The 23,430-nt window shown below is 44.9% G+C and overlaps 1 protein-coding gene across 2 annotated transcripts; it reads left to right on the top strand.

Annotated features, from left to right (window-relative positions):
• The first annotated feature begins 1,176 nt into the window (after positions 1-1,176).
• On the top strand, positions 1,177-13,751 carry LOC103638625 (transcriptional elongation regulator MINIYO). 2 transcript variants are annotated; one of them, XM_008661482.3, is made up of 11 exons: positions 1,272-1,534; positions 1,632-2,475; positions 2,565-2,677; positions 7,620-7,807; positions 8,374-8,479; positions 8,560-8,817; positions 9,637-9,825; positions 10,421-10,619; positions 11,001-12,721; positions 13,015-13,221; positions 13,313-13,751. In XM_008661482.3, the coding sequence occupies exons 1-11, from the start codon at positions 1,307-1,309 to the stop codon at positions 13,463-13,465; spliced, it is 4,206 nt and encodes a 1,401-aa protein (XP_008659704.1). In that variant the 5' UTR covers positions 1,272-1,306; the 3' UTR covers positions 13,466-13,751. The 2 variants fall into 2 exon arrangements, with proteins under 2 accessions (XP_008659703.1, XP_008659704.1); XM_008661481.2 differs by having other exon boundaries at positions 1,177-1,534; positions 10,421-12,721.
• The last annotated feature ends 9,679 nt before the right edge of the window (positions 13,752-23,430 follow it).

Below are 23,430 nucleotides of genomic sequence, written 5' to 3'. Positions count from 1 at the left end.
CATGTTTGACAACCTTCTGGTGACGTTTCACCGTGAATTGTGAAGAAATTCTCCTTTGCTTAACGCATGTAGTCTTCGTATCACTGTTGCTCATCGGCCGATAGACTTTCAACAGCCGACCTAATGATATTGCCTGGAAAGGTACCAGTGTGATCTTTGAAACCGACCATTTGAGGGCCTGATTATTATTAGATCTAGACACCTATTCTCAGCGGAGTCGCCAAAAATTGTGTTGGCGCCGATCTGGGCGCCAAACACTGGAGATGAACAGCCTTGCAGTGCTCTCTGTGGAGGCACAAACGGTCTGCGTCACCGGGCCAGACGGTCCGCGACCTGGGCACAGGAGCGACTCCTTCTTTGCGTACGTCCGGACGGTCCGCGCGTAGGGCTCAGACGATCCGTGATGGAATAGAAGGTCGTCTTATTCACATAAGACCTAGATCTCGCCTCCTAGAAGGGACCCGTCGTGGAGGAGAGATCTTAGGGTGTGTCTTGGGGTCAGCAGGCCACCCGAGACGTCTCTAGTCGACGTAGAGCTGAAGAGAGGTAAAAATTCGAGGCAGAAGAATACTAAACTAGGGCTACTCCTAATGCTTAAGGTAAGAATGATGAGTAGAATTGATTGGATTGATTGTGTGAGGTTTAATCGGTCGTACCCCTTTATCTATATAAAGGGGAAGATCTGGACCCATTATAAGTCAGTTTCCGAGTTAATCCCGCGAAGATCGATATCAAATTCCGCAAGAAAACAGGGAACATAAATGATTCTGCGCACGCGTGTATTATGCCGCCACTGTGGACTGTCCGATCACAGGGGCGGACAATCCGCAAGCCAATTCCGAAGTTACAGGTCAGCCACTCCATCAACGATGACGGACGAACCGATCCATAATAATTTTGAAATTTTTTATCCATACAATACACTATTTCTTTTGTGGTACGATTGACCAGACATGCGATTGTGTTTAAACTTTTCGATCTGGTTGGACGCAGTCTATTCGTGTGGCTTTAATCTATACATACTTTAATATGAAGCGGACAACCTTGACCTTCTATATTCATGTGAAAATTCACAATTAAACTCTTTTATGCGAAGTTTCTCAAAATTCAATAAGGTTCACGCATGTCAAACAGATATTGATCAAGTTTGAACTATAGGCGTGCAACGCGCCCCTTGATCTAGTTTGTCATAAGCTATCGACACACAAGTTTTGAAGCTTCGCGATTTGACGGGCGACCACAAAACCATACAGGCTCACACCAAAAGCGGCATAGCAGTATAGCACCATAACCCCTCTCTTCCCCGATGGACGCGACGACGAAGCGGCGGCACCAGCCCGGCGGCGCGCAGCCCACACGCCGTAAGGTCGTGGAGGAACCCTTCCACACCGCACCCCCTACACCTGCCGCGGCGTCCCCCTCCCGCCTCGTCGGCGCCATCGTCGAGAAGGGCTACTCCGCCGCCGCACCCTCCTCGGCGCCCCGACCTTCCGTCCTCCCCTTCCCCGTCGCCCGCCACCGCTCCCACGGCCCCGTAAGCAGACGCCGCCCTCCCAAACAAACCCTAGGCTCCTAACCCGCTAACCTCGATTTGCTTCGCCGCTGACCAACTACTACTTCCCGTTTCGCAGCACTGGGTTCCCTTGGTGAAGGACGCCCCCAAGGATGAGACCGCGGACAACGACGACGAGATGGACATGGATGAGACAGACTACCATCCTGTGGCAGCTGCTGCAGCTGGTCCTGTGAGGAGGAAGGAGAAGAAGGGCATGGATTTTAGCCGGTGGCGTGAGTTTGTTGGCGATGCTCCCCCCAAGCGGAGGCAGGGGAAGCCAGTGCAGGCCAAGAAACAGAGCGATCAGAGAATTGATGCTGGGGCTGTAGCTTCTAAGGTAGGTGGTGTGGCAGCTGAGGGGAGAGGATTGGAGGGAGGTGCTATGCGGCTTGACAGTGGAAATGCTAGCGAAGGGCCAGGTCCCGTGCTTTTGGTTTCTGATGTCGTGTCCAAGAAGCCAATGAGTCAGGTTGAATCGAGAGATGAATTGGTGAACACAAGTGAGGCTAGGAATTTGGCATCACAAGCAGAGAGTATGGACCTCGACGGCAGGGAGTCATCTATGGAAGCAGAGATCAGCGCAGAGAACATGGCTAGGTTGGCTGGGATGTCTGCAGGGGAGATTGCAGAGGCCCAAGCAGATATTGTAAATAAGCTGAACCCTGCATTGCTGGAGATGCTGAGGCGGCGGGGAAGGGAGAAGTCTGGAGGCACGAAGGATGTGGGTAAGGACAAGGGTCTGAAAAACTCAGGGCTGCAGAAGAATAAAAGGGCTACACCAGGGGATTGGTTGACTGCTGGTGAACATACTGGGCACTCCTGGAAGGTGTGGAGCGAAAGAGTGGAGCGGATCAGGTCTTGTAGGTTCACATTAGATGGAGACATATTGGGGTTCCAATCTTCTCACGAGCAACAAGATGGTATACCACATGGTTTTGCTCATATGAGCTACATTTGCTTCTGTTGGTGTGGTATCCTTTAGATGACAACCTATATCTCCCACTTTCAGGCAAGAAGATGCCTTCAGAAAGTGTTGCTGAGCGTGATTTCCTTAGAACAGAAGGTGATCCTGCAGCTGTTGGGTACACAATCAATGAGGCAGTGGCACTTACCAGGAGCATGGTTTGTTTTTTTTATACACCCTCCATTTCGAATTTTATTTGTCCATTTACTTGGGAATTGATTTTCCTGTCGAATACGAATGAGAGCTGTTTCATTGCATTTAGAAGAAAAACCAGAATACAATGCACCCACAATATGTGCCACATCCACACACCAATCTCTTAGTTACAATCGCTTCAGTTACATAAAGAACATGAGCCGACCTGAACACTATCAAGACAACTATGAGAAAGTTGTTGAAGTGTATAAGTGGATTGGCTACCTTCTCCCATCAGCTTAAGCTTTTGGGTTGAACTGGTTAGTGCGTCCATTCTAACATGGTATCAAAGCCAGAGGTCTCGAGTTCGAATCCTGGCAGAGGCTTTATTTGTGCCTCCACCCATTTATTTCCACGTTTGCGCCTTTCTCTCTGGCTGCGTTCGCGCCTTTCTCTCTGGCTGCACGTGAGTGGGGGTGTTGAAGTGTATAAGTGGATTGGCTACCTTCTCCCATCAGCTTAAGCTTTTGGGTTGAACTGGTTAGTGCGTCCATTCTAACAAAAGTAACCAGGCAATGCGTTCAACCTGCCTTAGCCCTTAGCAGCAGCTGCATTGCATATATTTATATGGGCACATGGCCATTGTTACAGACTAGGAGTTGACCATTTAGGGATGAAAATGGATACTTATTCGGATATCAATTTTTTGATCTTTTTTCTTTGATTGTGAATAAATAGGATATAAAATCTGTTATGTAAATTCATATTCTTGTTTTTAGCATTGAGCTTGTAAAGTTACATAAAATCTTAAAAAGTAAACCTCAAATTTATCATATATCTTCTCAAGTGATAGATATAAAATTTGGATACAATTCAGATTTGGACACCAATAATTTTTTTTACCTTTTTTGTTGTAGAGAGCAAATAATGTATAAAACAGTTCATGCAAAATTTTATTCTTATCTGTAATAATGTGCTTGATAACACAAAAAAAGATTAACATCAAGGTGCTAGGCGAGGTAATGAGTTTTTTTCCCACAAATTTGGTTTGTATAGAGCGTTAGCTATTGAATTGGCTATATGGCAAGTTCAATATTCTAGTCTATTTTATACGTATTTGGTGAAGGTAGTAAATAGTAACCGTTTTTTCTCGAACGCGCAAGAAAAATGCACATCATTAATTCATTATATTAAGAAGATGTAGAAAAAGGTCCATGAGGACCAGTACAAAGTCAGGCACCCCTTACGGTGGCCAAAAACAGGAATACACAAAAGAATCCACAAACATTCTAGCAAACGAAACTCTACTCAAGACCAGGGATTGGGGCTGTTAGGAGGTCAGAGGAGTATCCGAGGAAGACACAGTGAGTGGAGCGGGGGGCTAGTTTATGAGGAGCAGTGGAGGCGAGATTAGGGTAGCAAGCGCACCCGAAAACACAAAGATGGTTATAGGAGGGGTGGATGCCGAAAAGAGCGAAGTAAGGAGTGGGGTGGGTAACCGCCTTGGTGGGAAGACAGTTGAGGAGGTAGGTGGCAGTGGCGAGGGCCTCAGCCCAGTAGTGAGCAGGAAGGGAAGCCTGAAAGAGTAGAGAGCGCACAACATCGTTCGTCGTGCGAATCATACGTTCAGCCCTGCTGTTTTGAGGAGACGTGTAGGGGCATGACATGCAGAGGTGGATGCCGCGAGAGAGGAAGAAGTCACGGGACACATTGTTATAGAACTCACGCTCGTTGTCACACTGGATGCTCCGGATGGTGCGACCGAACTGAGTAGAGACCCAGGCGAAGAAGTGAGACAGGGTGGGAAAAGTGTCCGACTTCTGACGTAAAGGAAAAGTCCACAAATAATGCTAGAAGTCATCGAGAATGAGTAAATAATACTCATAGCCAGAAATGCTGGTTACATGGGATGTCAATACATCACAGTGTATCAGATCAAAAATGCCTGCTGCTCTAGAGGAGGAGGTGGGGAATGGGAGCCTAACATGGTGACCTAACTGACAAGCATGATAGAGGTGCTCAAAAGATCCCCTACAACCAGAAACAGAAGTACTACTGGAGAGCTTGGACATCACATCACGCCCGGGGTGGCCAAGACGACGATGCCAAGTCGCAGAAGAGGCGGTCGCTGCAAGAACATGTGGGGCAGAGGTCGAAGTAGTGGGAGCAGGTAGACGAAGCGTGTAGAGGGGCCCGGGGCTGTCACACCGAGCGAGAAGAGTCCTGGTGGCAAGATCCTTCACAGAAAGACCAAACGGGTCAAACTCCATGGGACAAGAGTTGTCAGTAGTGAACTGACGTACGAAAAGAAGATTTTGAATGATGTGGGGGGCAACAAGGACGTTGGTTAAGCGGAAAGGACCGGGAAGGACCGCGTCACCTACTGAGGTGACGGGAAGGGCGGACCCGTTTCCGACAATGATGGAAGAGGGAAGAGAAGGGTGGACGGGGGAGGTGGAAGATAGAATACATGCGTCCGGGGTGGTGTGGTAGGAGGCGCCGGAATCCGCCACCCAGTCAGAGACTGAGGTGGGCGGGGCCAGCGTCATCATGGAGAAGGAGCTGGCGAGGGATTGCGCGTCCCACCCGTTAGTCCAAGGCCCCCACATGGACTGAGCCGGAGACCCCGGGAGTGGCAGAAGACCTTGCTGAGGCTGGGGAGGAGCCGAGGGTGCCGCCGGGGGTGCGGCGGCAAAGAAGAACTGCTGAGAGGCGGTGGGGCAAGGGGCCGAGGCACCCGTGGACCGCCCGAGCCACATGTGAATGGTGCCAGTCCACGGGTTGTAGAAGGATGGCCACTGAGAGCCGCCCGAGGAACCACCACGGCCTCCCGACGGGCCATCGCCACTGCGTCCGCCCTTGCGACCACGGCCGCGACCGCGGCTGCGAGCCCCCCCGAAGCCAGCAGTCTGTCGCGAAGCTCCAGAGGGCAGCGGGGCTGGAGTGCGGGGAGCAGGAACCCCCCCGGAGTCGGAGGGGGCAGCCTGAGGTGCGCTGTAGAGGGCCGTGGCGGGAGCGGTGGTTGCAGCGGCGGAGAGGCGAAGCTCCTCGAGAAGCAGATCGTTCTTAGCCTCCGCAAAGGTGGGAAACGGCTTCATGCGGGTGAGGATGGGGGCCACGCGATCGAAGCGAGTACTCAGACCACAGAGGAGGTTGAGCACGAGGCTCTCATCGGTCATGGGAGCCCCGAGGGTGCGGAGAGTGTCTGCCATCGTCTTCATCTGACGGCAGTACTCGTCCATAGAGAGATCGCCCTGAACAAGCTGGCGGAAGGCGGTCTCTAGGTACAGGATCCGAGTCTGGCGGTTGTCGAGGAACTGAGCCTCAAGGGCACCCCAGATACGGTGAGCAGTATCGTCCGGCACTCGAACAATGTCTTGAAGTTCGGCGGTGAGGGTGCCATGGATCCAAGAGAGCACCACTTCGTCCATCAGGAGCCAATCTTCCGTCGGTGCAGCGACCGTGGGGAGGACGTGGTCGGCGAGGGCGTAGCGGCGGAGGGTCTGCAGGACCTGGTCGCGCCACCGAGGATACTGAGTGGAGTCCGGCGCGAGAACGTCGGTGACGGTTGCCCGGATGCTGGTGAGGGCCGCCGCCTGGGCGTGAAGAGAGGCGCGAAGGGTCGAGGTTGGGACGGGCGCGGGCTCGAAAGTGTCGGCGCTGTGACGAGCGGACATGGGAGAACCATCTGAGACGCCCTTGCCAGCGAGGCGACGATAGGTCTCGGCGTACTGGCGCTCGATGGCGTCGACAACCGCCTGTTCCTGCTCAAGGGCACGAGCGGCGTCCTGGGCCCACTGGCGAGCCGCCGCAACGGCAGCACGGGTGGCAGCGAGGATGGCTGCAGCGTCATCCGAAGGGGAAGGAGCACGCAGTGTAGAGGTGATAGCGGACGCCTGGCTATAGACCGTCGTGCCAATGGTGCCACTGGAAAAAACCAGGGGCAACAACACGGCGTCGTCGTGGCCGAGCACGGTGGTCTGGGACGCGTGAGGAAGGGAGATCGGCGCGGGACAGACACCGGCAAAGCCGGAGCCGGCCGGACTCGGCAGCGGCACGGGCGAAGGAAGCGCCGGCGGCGCAGGGGGCGCAGGAGGAGGGGCAGCGAGGCCGGGGGCGGGCAGACCCGGCGGCAGAGGTGTGGCCGACACGGGCTGTGCGCCGGCGGGGCCGGAGCCGGAGTCGCTGGAGGGCGGTGGCGGCGCGGGGCTCCCGGCCATGAGGGCCAGCCCGGCGGGTGGTGGCGCGGCCGACGCGGGCCCGATCCAGCGGAGGGAGGCCGGCGGCACGGGATGCCCGGCCAGAGTCGCGCCGCGCGCGGGAGGAGAGGGCGCGGCCAACGCAGCCCTGTAGGAGAGAGGGAGAGGAGGGAAGAGCTCGCCGGAGGAGGGGAGAGGGGGCCGGCCAGCCATGGGGCGGCGGCTGGAGGAAGGGAGGGGTGGCGGCGGCGGCTGGAACAGTCAAGGCTCTGGTACCATGTGGGAATGTCTGCTGTTACAGAAACCCTGGCTACAGTGCGGCTGCGGCTACAGTACTAGTAAACCCTAGCTACAGTATTAGTGACCTAATGGGCCAGGCCCATGTACATATATCTGTAACAAGTTCTATTGTTCCTTATTCTCTTGGGTACTACAGCAAAAAGTCTAGGAGCAAGATCCTCAATCCTTTTTCTTTGAAGCCAGCGGTCAGTCCAGAACAAGGTTGAGGAGCCATTACCAATTTCAGTGATTACAGCAATGGAAAAGAATGCTTTCACTGTTTCAGGGAGCTGCATAGGGAACAAGATCCAGGGTTTTGAAGGATCAGTTTTTGCTAACCACAGCCATCTCACTCTTAGAGCCCAGCCAAGTTCTTTTTGGGTTTCAAAGAATACATTTTTACCATCATCTGTTAAAATGTACTTCTAAATTTTTAGAAGTTGCAATATCATGACATATGATATAATTCAGCTTCCTCAAATTATAGGTTCCGGGGCAGCGTGTGCTTGCACTGCAACTTCTTGCTTCTATTCTGAATAGGGCATTGCAGAGCCTTCATAAGACCGATCTAATGGATAATGTTAAAGGAATGAATTCCAAGGATAACATTGATGACTGGCAAGCAGTTTGGTCCTATGCCCTTGGGCCTGAACCAGAATTGGTACTCTCCCTAAGGTAAATTTACCTTTCTTAAATACCCCTTTTATTATCAATGCAAACCCATTTTCTTGGGAGTTAGCTTCACAATTTTATCTACTGAGGAAGTGAGTGGAGCTATTGCATGGTTTCTACTCTTTACCGATATCTAGTGCTGACACTGGCATTCTATCTACTGAGTGTTTGTGCTATGTGAGTTTGTGATCTAAACGTCATTTTTTATTTATTGGATTTAGTGCTTCCTTGTTACATGCACGGAGTAATATTATGCATTCAGATTTACAATGCATATAAATGAAGAGAACCATAAATGGAACATTTGAATAGTTTTGATCAGTAGTAAACATGTAAATACATTCATGGACCTCTCATATTTGTGTTGTCCCTTAGCTGTGTATTTTAAATTTAAAGGTGGCATGTGTGTTGGTGTTTGTGTGTGCATCCACCTTGTAATCTAAAATACATGGTTGCATTTTTTTTGTTTGACCCAAAGACAACTACTTGGATTTGAGACCTTGTGATGCCATTTTCTTTTCTTTCCTATTTTCTACTCTGCACTCTGTCACTAACTGATGCATTTGCAGGATGGCTTTGGATGATAACCATGATTCTGTAGTTTTGAGTTGTACTAAAGTAGTTAATGTTATGCTGAGCTGTGAGTTCAATGAATCCTATTTTGAATTTTCAGAGGTAATTTTGTCCTTTTTGGGCAGTTCTAGTCTATTTTCGTTGCTAGTTTGAGCCTCATTTTGTCATTGTTATACCTGCAGAAAGTAGGTAATGGAAAAGATATCTGCACAGCTCCTGTGTTTCGTAGCAAACCTGACTTAGATGGAGGCTTTCTTGAAGGTGGGTTCTGGAAATACAACACAAAACCTTCAAATATACTCCCACATTGTGGTGATAATGACGAAGACGAAGCTGATGAGAAGCATACAATTCAGGATGATGTTGTTGTGTCTGGCCAAGATGTTGCTGCTGGTTTTGTTAGGATGGGAATACTTCCACGAATCTGTTTTCTGTTGGAGGTCAGTTTGCCTTATTCTTTGATTTGTTGTCGTTTCTTTGAAAATACTTCAAACATGCGGAAGTTACATTGACTTTTGTGGTTTCTTATGTTCAATAATACATAACCCACTCGATGTTATTTGCACTTACTCATGCCCCCACACTATTGAGTGATGTCAGGGGTGGTTTGAAAGTTTGACTAATTTTTAATGGCCAATGCCGCTATTGGGCCACCTGGTCCTCACCAGCAAATATCATTTTGGTCACACCATGTCAATATTTGTTGCTAGTGAAAGTGTAATAAGATAATTATGATTAACTTTTGAATTTTTAGCACCAACCTTGGGAATTGGGAAATTTTAGAACATATTGTGGTGCTAGGTGTCCTATAATTATGACTCCGTTATCAATTACTCACTCGTGTACAGCTTTGTTGTTGTTGCTTGCCCCATCCTGTGGGGCTAGTATCTAGGGCATTTCTATTCCTCTTAATTTATGCTCGGATCCCCTACTATTTTTCTTTTGAAAAATAATTGCCATATAATTTTAACTGGATGTACCTATTAATTTATTATATCTTTTATCCAACATCTGCATATAATTTTGAATGTATACCCTGGCTTGTGTGCTGTTCTCTTGAACTGTCTTGATATTTGTTCCACTATGTATTTTGTAGTGATAACTGATAACGGTGCACTGCACTTGTACATTTCTAGTGAGCCCTGTATCAGCTAATGACTAGTTGACTCATTTTTTTGCTAATATTTTTGTTCTTTTCATTCAAAAAACTGTATTCATTATGGGTGTTAAACTGAACCTTTTCTTTTCCATTGGTTCAGATGGATCCATCTCCTGCTTTAGAAGATTATCTTGTATCGGTTCTTGTAGCACTAGCCAGGCACTCCCCACAATCTGCTGATGCAATCTTGAATTGTCCAAGACTTATTCAAAGTGTTACTAAGCTGTTGATAAATCAAGGATCAATGGAAATTCGCTCCTCACAGATCAGAGGGGTTACTCTCTTGAAGGTATTTTTTTGGTTCTTTTGACACCCCCCGTGTTATAGAGTTATCATGATAGATAGTTGGAATCATCGATTGACATATATTGCACACATGTTGATAGTTTGATGCTGAATAATTCCTGTACGTGCAGATTATTATTAGACAGATGCTTCTCTTGGTCATCCTTGCTATTTTACTGACCGGGAGATGTTTTAATATTCCCAGTAATGTGTGGTACTCCGTACTCGTCTGAATTATTAGTTGAGCTCAAATGATTTTCTTTGTATGCAAGTGCATTAATAGTTCACATTGAATTGCCATATGATATACATGTTCCATGAATCGGTTCCTTTCTAGTTCAGGATGCTTGCTCCTTGTCTCCCTCAATCACACTGTTCTCCACATTTTATGTACCCACACATACTAATTATGTGTTTTGATATTTTATAGTCTACATATTCACTTATATGTTCCAGTATTATTATTATTTGAAAATACAAGCATCTTGAAAGCTACTGCAATTGAGTCATATTCCAGAAAACATGTGCAATTTTCTTTGTTTTTCTGCCAAGCAGGACTTCTTTTGACCATCTAAAGCCACCTATTCTGTTTTGATCAGGTTTTGTCCAAATACAACAGACAAACCTGCTTGAATTTTGTGAATCATGGAGTTTTCCAGCAGGCATTGTGGCACTGGTACAGAAAAGCTGGTACTATTGAGGACTGGGTAAGATCTGGAAAGGAAAAATGCAAGCTTAGTTCAGCAATGATGGTTGAGCAGCTGCGGTTTTGGAGAACCTGCATCTCCTATGGGTTTTGTATAGCTCACTTTGCTGATTTCTTTCCTGTTTTGTGTCTGTGGCTTAGTCGTCCTGATTTTAAGAAACTAAGTGAACACAATGTTCTTGTTGAGTTTAGTTCCGTTGCTAGAGAGTCATATCTTGTCTTAGCTGCTCTGGCACAAAGGTTACCACTTCTTCATTCAGTGGAGCAGCTTGCCAATCAAGATCTGGGAGTTTCTGCCAGTTATATTGAGACATGTTCTTGGAGCCATGTTGTCCCGATGGTTGACTTAGCTTTATCTTGGTTACATCTTAATGATATTCCCTATGTATGTTCACTAATCAGCGAGCAGAATAGGAATACAGAGCACATGTTAGAGATGAGTTATCTGATTTTGGTGATTTCTTCTGTGCTAGGCATGCTTAATTCAATTTTGGAAAGAATATCACCAGATGTCACTCCTGAGGATAAAAGTTACAGCTTGCCCTGGATACCTGATTTTGTCCCCAAAATTGGCCTGGGCATAATTAGTAATGGTTTTTTCAGCTGTTCGACCACTGTTGCTGGTAGAAATGCAGAACATCAGCCTTTTTGCTGTGCATCTTTGGTGCAGGGACTTTGTTATATGAGATGCCATGGTAATGTTGATGTATCATTGTCTTCCATTAGCTGCCTTCAAAGATTGGTGCAGCTATCCTGGTCTGTCGACAGAGTGATCCAGGGAGCCACAAAATGTTGTTCCGAGTGTTTCAATGAGTCTGGAACAGGTGAAGCTGGCAAACTACTAGCTGAAGGTATCTCCAGTTTATGGCATAATGATTTGCTACACTTGCTGACTTCGCTTTTGCCAATGATTTCATCACAATGGTCCATATCACAGAACATAGAGATGTTTGGTAGAGGAGGACCAGCTCCTGGTGTTGGGTTTGGCTGGGGGACATGTGGTGGAGGGTTTTGGTCTCTTAAATGCCTACTTGCACAATTGGATTCACAATTGGTTGTAGAATTGATCAAATGTTTCTCTTCAGTTCAAGGAAGTCCTATCATCCTCGATGAAGGTGTGAAGTTAGATAATGTGACTAACACAGTTGTGACAGCTTCAAATTGGATCAGTTCTACCCTAGGGTTGTCTCTGATTGCTGGACCTGGACAAATCTATATGTTGGAGAAGGTTTTCGATATGATTTTTGAACCTTCCATTCTGAAGTATCTCAAATCATCTATACATAAATTTACCTCTGACATGGAATTACTGAAACCTTTTGAATGGGACTTAAATGAAGATGAATATATGCTCTTCAGCAGTGTTCTCAAATCACATTTCAGATCCAGATGGTTAGCCATCAAGAAGAAGCATTCAGATAAATATGCAGGAGATAATAGCAGCACCAAGATTTCAAAAACACCAGAGATATTGGAGACAATTCAAGAAGAAACAGAGTTGTCAGAAGCTGTAAATCAACCTTGCAACACATTAATGGTAGAGTGGGCGCATCAGAGACTGCCTCTTCCTATCCACTGGATTCTAAGTGCAGTTTGCTGCATTGATGATCCAAAAGGCACACTCTCAACATCAGCCAACTATATTCTTGATGTCTCAAGGGCTGGTCTTATCTTCCTTTTAGGTCTGGAGGCCATTTCAGCTACCCCGTGCCTTCATGCTCCTTTGATCTGGAAAATTCATGCACTTTCGGTCTCTATCCGCTCTAGCATGCATTTGCTACAGGAAGACAGAAGTAGGGATATTTTCTGTGCTTTACAGGAACTGTATGGCCTGCATCTGAACAGGTTATACCAAAAATTCTGTAAACCAAACTCTATCGAGGAAGTTAAGGGCGTTGTAGTGGGCACTTCAGAGGAAGCGATGGAGATCAGTAGCCTTGAAATTCTCAGGTTTCAGGAGAAAATTCATGGAAGCTATACTACTTTTGTTGAGAGCCTGGTTGATCAATTTGCAGCTGTCTCATATGGAGATTTTGTTTTTGGTCGGCAAGTGGCCATTTATCTGCATAGAAAGGCTGAGCCAGCAGTACGTCTTGCAGCATGGAATGCACTGTCTAGTGCGTATGTGCTTGAACTGTTACCCCCGCTAGACAATTGCATTGGCAACGCCCCAGGATACTTGGAGCCTCTTGAGGTACATTTTCTTTAATTTATTTTGCATTTCTCTTCCAGAGAAACCTTTTCATGGAGTAACTATGTGAGTGATTTATTTTGCAACTTGACCATGTACTCTTGTCTCTGTGTGTTGTAGAGCCTAGAATATGCAATAGGCACATCATGATGCATTACTATTTTGCTGACATTTATTTTGGTTTCTTTATGTATGAAATCCATCCACCATTTAGTATGATGAACTTCTTTTGTTGGCTGCTTTTCCATGTTCAAAGGACAGTCTCACTTTGTCAAATTTTTACAATACTTCTGCAGGATGATGAAAAAATTTTGGAATCTTATGCTAAATCATGGACGTCTGGTGTCCTGGACAAAGCTTTACAGCGTGATTCCATGGCCTTCACATTGGCAAAGCATCACCTTTCAGGCTTTGTCTTCCAGTCCAGCGATTCTGGCACAATGCTGCGAAAAAAACTGGTCAAATCGCTTATCCGGTGCTATGCACAGAAGCGGCATCATGAGGTAGTTGGTCGCTCATGTTTCTTTGTTTGCTTGGTCCACGGCAATTCCTTCCACGCCACTGTCTGAGTGTCTGTTGAATTCTGTACAACAGGTTATGCTTAAGTGCTTCGTTCAGCAAGGCATCGCACAGGATTCCAAGAGCAGTGAGCTTGACCGGAGATTTGAAATCTTGAAGGATGCTTGTGAGATGAACTCCAACCTCGTAGGTGAAGTCCAGAGACTGAAGGCATGTCTTGGCCAATGAAGCCAGATATTTAAGTGTGTCATTAACTTGGCAGCGTTAGTTGTTGGGAAAGCTCGACAAAGTGGCCCAAAATATGCAACTGAGGAAACTCACGGTCGGGGCTAGTGGTTACTTTTAATTTTGATGAAGGGAACGCCGAGCACGCAGCAACCCTGAGTCTAACCTGGCTATGGTTAGGCTGCTCTTAGCAGAGCATGCATATGGTCATGTAAACAGTAGACCACACTGTCTATTGAGTGAAGTTTGAAATAGACTTTATATATAGCATTAGGCTTCCTTTGATTCCTCTTCCGCTTCTCATAGTCGGTGGCGTTCAGCCATCTTTCACTATCGTGGTTTCAACATCTAAAGACGCTTAAGTCAGGACAAAGGCATCACGTATAAGAATAGAAGGCATGAGATGGGGATATCATAAACCTTGATAGGCGAGACAAGGCTATGGGCTTCTGGAGTTCCAAAAATGAGAGTTTTGCAGTATAGTGAGATGAACTTTTCCAAAAAGCAATCGACTCTCCCTAGGTAAAAACCAATTATGGACTTCGCCATCTATATGATCCGCACTTTTCTCATTGGAAATCCAATGAGTCACGTATAATGTGACGAATAAAAGTTAGGCAAAATTGACTTGATGCCCAAAATCCCAGTAAAATGAAGAAGTCGAACCTGTCAACCAGAGAGCACCATTTCTATATGAACAATTGAGATTCACACATTACGCTATCCATTCCTGGGCCATTTACTTGACTTGAGCTTGACTTGAATTTACGTAGATGATCATCTCTTTTGCATTTGGAGTAGTGTAGTGACTTGCCTGTCCGCCTTTTTATTCGCTATGTTAACTGTCTAAGATAGTTACTAATGGCAACGATTAATATGTAAGCAGTTAAGCGTGTAAGCAGACTTTTTAGTCTAATAGATCTATATCTAACGGTAAATATAATTATGGTTTGTTAGGCTTTTTTTATAAAGCTATACCAGGTGGTGGTGGAAGGGTTCAAGTGCTAAATATGATATACCGTTGGATCTAGACCTAACGAATCAAAATGTTTGCTTGCGTGCTTGCAACTAGTATCTGCTTGCATATTAGTCGTGCTCGTTACTAATTTTCTAATGTCTATTCTAGTCTAATATCAATGAGATCGTGTCTAAAGAGGTCTATTAAGGGACATCTTGAAAATTTGTCTATTGGAAGAGGCATCTCAGGTACCTGATTTACGACATTTCTCCTCGATTGAATTTAGACCCTATTTTGTTTCTTTAGTGGTGGGGCTAAACTTTAGTCCCGCAGGTACTTGAATAGTGTAATAAAGGAGGAACATGGACCATAAAAGGAACTGTTTAGTTCTTTTTAATCGCCCCTTAATAACTAGGTACTAAAATAATTTAGTTCCCCTTTTAGTCTCTAAAATTTAGTATCTGGAACCAAAGAGGCCCTTAGATCAAATCTATCTTTAAGATGAATGGAGCTAAGCCTATGTAGATAAAATTAGACTTGATCATGGGCCACCCGATCAACCCAACCCGATCGGCCTAAAAAACCCCGGCCTGGCCCGACCCGACCACTGCAACGGGTGGGTACGAGCCATAATTTTTGACCCGTAATAATTCACGGGCCGGGTATGGGTCGTGATTTTTGACCTAAAACCCGACCCAACCCGAAAAAACCCGACCCAACCCGAAAAAACCCGATACGTCAAACAGGGAGGCACGGGTCGGGTACGGGCCGTGATAAATGGCCCACGACCTGACCTTGACCCGACCCGAACCCGACCGACGTTTGAACAGGTCTAGATGAAATTCTTAAAAAACTAAAAAGATTCGAGAAATATACTAATATGCCATTTAAACTCCTAAATCCAACAAGAAGACATTTGGATCCTAAACCCAACAAGAATGTATGTCTTTGATATCCTCTCAAAATTATGAGGAATGTATGTCTTTTGATGTCCTCTTAAAAATGCGTGAAAAATAAAAGACATGACATACCATAGGTCTAGAATACCCCTTTAAAATCCTGATGGAGAAAATAGGAGATATGACATATACTTGTATTAAATATTATCTCATTAAAAACCTTTTATGAAGGCTATAATTCAAAAGAGAACACTAAACCTTGCAATTCTCAAAGTCACTGAATTCATGATATGTAGGAATGTGAGTGAATATGCGGAATTATCACAAGAGAACTTTTGCAAGATGTTTATTTTCCTATGTGTTATAATTTATCGGGATAAAACATTTGGGCAACATATTTATTCATATTGCTCATACATGACTTGTTTGCACCTTAACAATACAAGCACCCTTATCCTTGAAGATAATGGTTGGTGATCTAATGGAGTCACAAGTGATCACTCTACGAAGTCAAGCATATGGGATGCTTCACAATGATAAGTGAAAATTAATCATTGGAGCCTACTTGGATGACTCGTGTGAGGAGACTTTACCACAATAAAACATTATATGATCCGGCATGGAGGGACTAGCCATTATGTTGATATCTCACTTAGGCCATATCTTAATTTATCAATAAATCTATCTTTTGATGTCAAAATGTCTGTGGATATCATACTTGACTCCCACCTTGCGGTGTTATAGAGGTTAAGTTGCTATTTTGTGCTAGCAAGATATCTATAAATGCAATATTAGGCCTATGAGATTTGCAAGATACATGAGCGGTTTTATAGCACTAAGGTTGTCATCCTAGGGTCATGAATAGAAATTTATATTTTAGGGATTGAATGACCACATGTGTTGATGAATATGATGTCCAATATTATTTGGATATTGCTATCAATTGGATATTGATATGCTGATATGTGTAGTTTTACCCAAATTTGTCATATCAAATCCATCTTAAAGGCTAACTCAATATGGTGAAAACTTTACCTAAAACAATTACTTAATTATTTTTGTACCTTGATGATATTAAAATAATCAATATGTGTTAAGATGATAGAGAATCTATTTTTAGGATTTCATTACACAAATCATGATTAGAGGAACCGTTCTAGGAAGGAACTCAATCAACAAGCTGCACCGCAATCAACTTAGCTGTCTCAAGTTGTGTTGTCACCTAAATTATACATAATGTATGTTGTGATTTGTATTTGGATTCAGAGTGGGAAGTCCATTGCAACTTACATGTCTGAATCTATGAAATTCATTTGATTTACCAATGATTGAATATAGGAACATACTTGTTAGTGCCACTGGGTACGGGTACCCTAGGCTCTACAACCAAACTAGGCTTACACGCAGAGGCTAGGCTGTGTCCCACCTTTGATGTGGGTTAGGTCGACAAGACCTCTCTAAAGATACACGGAGAATACGTGGCTGGGACCCCCACCATTAGTCATCACAAGGGGGGCCCTTGCCACATAAGCCTTCGTCAGGCTCCCTACCATAACGATCCTTACCAACTTGTTAACAGGGTGCCACATGACCCGACCAACCTTCGTCCTTTGGCGAGATCTAGTGCTGCCACATGGTCTCGAGGTCATGGTGGGGGCCCAAACCCCTTGTGAGTAGAGGGATGAAAGTGGATATCCAAATTATTAGGATAAATTTAATATTTTAAAATGGATATGTATGAAATTTGGTGCTGGTCTTTTCTTATGTTATCAAGCACATTATTACAAACAAGAATACAATTTTTCATAAATTATTTTATGCATTATTTGCTCCCTACAACGAAAAAGGTGAAAAAATATTCTGATCCATATTTGAATCTGTATCCAAATTTTACATATATAATTTGAGAAGATATATAAGGTTTACCTGTTATAATTCTTTACAAGCTCAATGCTAAAAACAAAAATACAAATTTGCAGAATAGATTCTATGTACTCTATTTATTTGCAATCAAAGAAAAAGACAAAAAAATGATATCCGAATAATTATCTATTTTCATTCATACTTGAGAGGGCTCTGTAACCCTCTAGGGTCTTCTTCGCCTAGAGATGGCAATGAGGACCCGGTCCTCGATTCCCTGCGGGGAATTCCTCTATTAGGGGATGGGGATGGGCAAGTTTTTCCCCCACGGGGATGTAAACGGGGAAAAATTCTCCTCGATGGGTAAATGAGGACGGGGAAGCATTCCCCATCCTTGTTTCCTGCATGGACCCATTAAACATGCACGTGACGATGTTTTTGTGTAATGATAAAAATAAATAATTAACTTGTCAAGACATCACTCATTGTACAAATGTGTTCATTTTGATGTACATATAATTATTTGTTACATCTGACAATGTGTATAAGTGATAATGTTTTGCATTAATCACAATGAAGATACATCCTAATTATGATTTAAGCGGGGAGATGGGTTTTGAACCCGCGGAGAACGGGGATGGGGAAGAAACGTCCCCCGCAAGCGTTTGTGGGGATCCCCGCGGGGAAATCTTTTTGTCGCGGGGGCGGGGATGGGGAGCAATCCCTGACGGGGAATTCGACGTTGACATCCATCTTCGACCAATGGCTTCATATGATCCCAGGGTCCTCTAGGGGCCCCAGCCCCCTAGGAGGGCTCTGGACCCCCAGGGTGGGCCCCATCAAGCTTCAGCTCCATGAACCACTGTGTAGGGCATAGGGACTAGGGCCTCTATGATCCTAGGCTCTAGGAGGCCTTGTTCTACACATAGTTCAAGGATGCCATGTGTCCTCTAAGCCCTAGGATGGCTCCAGTCAATGGAGGGCTCCCGATGTGCCACGTGGCTGGCTGTCCACGCTATAGTCAATCAAGGAGTTAGTGGAGTTGCCTGTTCGACACAACAGACACAACTATAATAACATCGTGCCCCACTTCCTAGTTGTCAGGCCCCAATATTCTATGGTGTGGCACCAGCGTGGCACTATGGCAGCATGGACGACATGCTCCATAGCCTGCCACCAACACTTTGGCGACATGGGCGGTACTCGCCATGAGCCATCATGTTCTATGTCACTCATGTCGTACGCCATTATGTCCTCATCTCAGTTATCTATGATATGCACCATGATTTCCTAGGCCTCCTATAGCGGCATGGAGGACCTGCTCCTCCACCTGCCTCATCCTAGGATTTCAATAATAAGCACACACCTCGCACGCGCTCGCGATCTAGTACGGGTAGGGCATGCATCTACATCATCTCAGACATGCTTGCACAACCTTGGACTGATGTCAACATGACTTCCATTAAAGCAAGGTGGGACATGCACTTGCCTGGCCTCACATGTCAGCTCTAACTCCCTCTCCTTTGGTCTATAAAAGGGAGATGGAGGCCCCAGTTAAAGGGGGACCAACCTCACACATTTTTACACCATCAGGCTCTTACAACACTCCTATAACCCGACTTAGCCACTTTTCTTGCAATCAAAATCACCCTAGGAGGACGTTGGGTATTACGCCTCAATGATCTGAACCTCCCTAAGACCCTAGTCCCTCTCGCTTCATTCATGTGTGTTTGTCGTGTTCACCTCCCGGTGACCGAGTTAGGCCCCTTGATTCGTGGTTGGTAGTAGAGCAGTACACCAAGACCCCATCGAATCTTTACATGGGTATTCTCCATGTAGCCTCGAGTGTCAACCGTCAATAATAATTTTCATACATACCACATGATACATTATGCTTGGTGTCAATGTGAACCATATGCTACTAGATCTCATTATTGACCACCTTGCTTATAAAAATAAACTTTATGAGGGAATAATTTATTGTGGTAATGCTTCTCATTATTGAACAAGAGCAATTATTCTTAATTTCCATCTTTTATTTTGACCCAGTTTGAGTGTGTAGACACTCTACATAGGACCTTTAGTCTAGATCTAGTAATGTAAATATCATTTTTGAGGAGTATATGTCATGACAAGTTGTAGACTTTGCATGATTGATTCATTGGAACCAATATAGTATGTGAAAATGTTAACCCCTTTAAACTCTGTGTTATTTCCCATAATGATAGGCATTTAATGACCCAACACATTAAGGTGCCATCCGGTTCACAAAATGTAACGTAAATGGTAACGATAATGATTCCCACTCGATTACCAGTGGTAACAAGTTTGAATAAGACAATATCGATTTCTAGTGTGGTATCTCATTACGATTGGACTTAACCAAACATGGTTTAGCATTATCAATTACCATTTATGTTACAAATATGTGAGCCAAACAACACCTAGTTTTGTGCACATATTGTGCTAGGCTTTTGGATATTTAACATCCATAAACTTTGGATAGTGAATATCTAAAATGTATCTATGTAATCTTGGCTTGCACTTACTATATTGGATGATTTCTCCCTCTATTTTGAGAATGCTTGAAAGAAACTATTTCTCATGTGGTCATACTTTCTCTCTTATTTTTTGTGGAAGTTTATTGGTTTTTATTAGGTACATCCACTCTTTCTAGCACTTTAATCATGGGAACCAACTTTGGTGACACATGTATGACAAGTAAATGCTTGTGGCAAATTATTTTTAATTTGAACCAAATATAAGAAGTTTTAAATGATTTGGTTCAAATTCTTTGGTACATAGATATGAGGATTGAATATTGATTTGTGATACTATTTTGATTCATGGCATTCTATGTGTGGTATAAATCTCCCCCTGATGCCTCAATTATCCTTAATTGTTATCAACACAAGGGTAATGTATAAATCACATGCAAAGATTTGATGTATTCTTTGAATGACGGATAATAATACCTCATTGGGATCTCTAATGTCCATTGATATGTTGCGGTGGTGATATCAATATGTGCAAACGTACTCGATGCACAAATGGGAAATATTTAGTAGAGGCCAAAGTTCCACGTACATACTGCAATAAAAGGAGTTTTATAGGTGCGGCTTCATGAATTTGAAAAAAATGATGCAGTGTGTAAGGTCACATGAAACCAACTTAGAGATTGTAAATTACAATTCTATTTTGATATGTCATGAAATTTGATTCTCAATAAGAAAGTCAATCAAACCATTATTGATATAGACATAAGGTATGAAAGCAACAAGATGCCCAAGAGCTAGTGAATTAGGCTTATGTATTTTTTCTTGCACAAATTTAAACCTATAATCAAGCCCAAATTGACCCCTTATGTCTAAATGTGTCATAAAGAGTTTTGCACCCTATGTTCTAACCCTATACTAGCATGTCAATTTGTAACACCCTGAATTTGGGGTACATAATTTCTTCTCTAAATGCCTACCAAATTCAAGTGTTACCCTTTGTCTCTCTCTCTAGACTCTCTCTCTTTTCCTTTTAATTAGAGTCAAGTTAATTAGGTGAGGGATTAATTAATTAATTTGCCAAAACTATGTGAGTCATGACTTGTTGCATCATGCTGAGCCTAAATTATTCTTTGATTTGATGCACATGTTTGAAATATTTGAATTTGAATTGGTGTTTGAATTTGAATTGAGTTCACTAGAGAAAACAAAAAAGAAAAATAATTAGAAATTCAGAAAAAAGAGAAAACCGAATTCAGCCCAGTTCAGCCCAACCCAGCCAAGTGGGGCCGCGCGTGCGCGCGCCCGCGGTTGGCGGCAGTTATCGCGCCCTCGCGCTCTCTTCTCCTCCCTCTACCATCTGGGCCCCGTGTGTCGGCGCCGTCCCTCGCGCGTCCGCGCGCCTGCACGCTCTTTACTCAGTGGGCCCCACCTATCGACGCCTCTGCCCGTTGCAGCAACAGCGCACCTGTGTCTCTGTCTTGCGGCCCCGCTTGTCAGCTCCCCCTTCCTCCTCTAACCTCTAGTCCGCGCACTCGCTATGGTGCCGCCCACGCCCGCGCGATCCTTGGGCACTACCCACGTGCCCGACCCCTACTCAAAGCCCCCTCATGCCCGTTCTACCATTTCCTCCACTCGAAGATAGCTCCCAGCCCACCCTCGCTCGTGCGTTGTCTCTTTCCCGAGCTCGGAGCACCGCCGCCATTCACCGTGTCCGCGTGCCCGTTTCGCCGCCACCGTTGAGGCCTCACCGTGCCCTTTGCCTCGGTGAGTTCTGCCTCGGTGTCCGCAACTCAAGACAAGCCTCAATTTACTCTCTCCCCCTTTGGTTCTCTCTGCCCATGCTCACCGAAGTTCCCCCGCACAGCTGGAGAGCCACCACCGTCAACCCAAGCCCTCGCCGTGTCCCTGTCGCCGTTCAAGGGTCCTAGAATCTCTCTCAAGGTAACCAACCTTTCCTGCCCCAATTTATCCTTTCTCTGTTCTCGGCTGGGCGCGATTGCTCGCCGGAGTGTAGTTGCGCCGCAGCGGACACTTGTCCTCTAGCGCCTCTACGCCGTTGCTTTGCCCATGACCGCGTTCGCTACATTCCTACATCGCCCCAAAGCTCCCTGAGCCCTTCCCAGCGTCCTGGGACCAGGAGACCTTGCCGAGCTGGCCGTTAGATCCCAGGCGTCCGTCCGAGATCGGATGGCTCGAATCTAATCAGACCAAACCTAATCTCGACCGCTCGCTTGAGATCCAGTCGCTCAGATTTCCCCCTCACCCAGCCCCTGCCACTGGGCCCGACCTATCAGCCCCGTTAACCCTAACTCTCCGCCTGCCCTAGCCCATTGGTCAGCCACGTGCGTGCGCCCGTGGGATCTGTTCTCGACCGTTGATATGAGATCTGATGGCCGAGAGAGCCCGATACCCATTCGCGTGTAGTTTTGTTAAAGAGACCCTTGGTTTTCTAAAAATCAACCTGCCATCCCTCAGTTTCGTGCGCAGGCCCCTGTATTCTTGTAGATAGAACCCTGGACTTTTATTTAATTGCAGAATTAGACCTAATTTTGGGTTTTAAATTCCAAAACTTGTTTATTTCATATCTTTTGCATATGAACTCTAAATTGAGTGATTCAAATTACAAAATGTTCATAAGATTATTCTCTATCTGTTGAAATTATGATCATCCACTGTCTGCACATTTTAATTTTATGCCTAGACTATAGATTAGTTTAGGTAATGATTTATTTATTAATAGGAAAAATAAAAAGGAAAACCCTAATGGTAATTAGATGTTTAACTTTGTGAGATTAATAATATGTAATGTATGAATCTATCCCGGGTATATTTTTGATGTCTTATTAAAATAAGTGGAATTAAAGTATGTAATATATGGAGATAGATAATACTTAGAAAATAACAAACTTCTAAATGTGTTAGTTCACCCTATAACCCAAGCTACTCCTTGAGTTTATACTGTTCTTTTGAGATGTGTTCACTTTTTTGTACATGTTTGATTTATTGTTCATTTGTCTTTATCCAAATGTATTGAATGCATGATCGCTTTATTTAGACAAGGAGCAGCCCGTGGTTCCTGAGTGTGTTGCCGAAGATCTTCTTGAGCAACAACCTGGTGAAGGCAAGTGTCCTCTGACCTACTATGTCCTACTTACTTTATAATTCACTGTCCCACAATACATTATTGAAACCTAAGGATTGACTAGTCTGTATTTACCTGATCCTTGTTTACCTTTTGGGTTATCATGGTTAGCTTTATGCTATTGCTTTACCTTAATCAACAAACATGATGTGAACATATATGATACGATGATGTTATCTCGATGATGATCTTGTGATACTTTAGGGGACTCAGGTTGTTTCCTGAGTACTTCTCTATAAGGACCTGTTCGTTGAGTGACCACCTGGGATAACAGTGCAACCATGAGGGTGGAATGGGATGCCCTTAGCTGAATAATTAGATGAACTTGGGGGTGTAGTTGGCTTTGCTGGAGGACCGTCAATGGGGGTTGGGGCATAGTGCTCGCTCTACTAAGGGTGGGTGCCGAGGTTCATTCGATTTGGTTTTGTTAGTCACCCACCTTAGAGAGGTGTACTTTGTTTGTACGACTAGCGAAACCTAATGATAAACTATGCACCAGGGGAGTCTTTGTAAAGGCTACGTAGTAAAACCTTGCCTACTCACCTTGGTAGTGTTTGAGGGTTTGATCGACCCGAGGCAAATAGGGATCATGACTCGTGGGTAAAGTGTGC

Source organism: Zea mays, chromosome 9 (genome assembly GCF_902167145.1).
Source record: "Zea mays cultivar B73 chromosome 9, Zm-B73-REFERENCE-NAM-5.0, whole genome shotgun sequence".
NCBI lineage: Eukaryota > Viridiplantae > Streptophyta > Magnoliopsida > Poales > Poaceae > Zea > Zea mays.
Note: the sequence above shows the minus strand (reverse complement) of the source record. Positions and strands in the feature narration are given on the sequence as shown.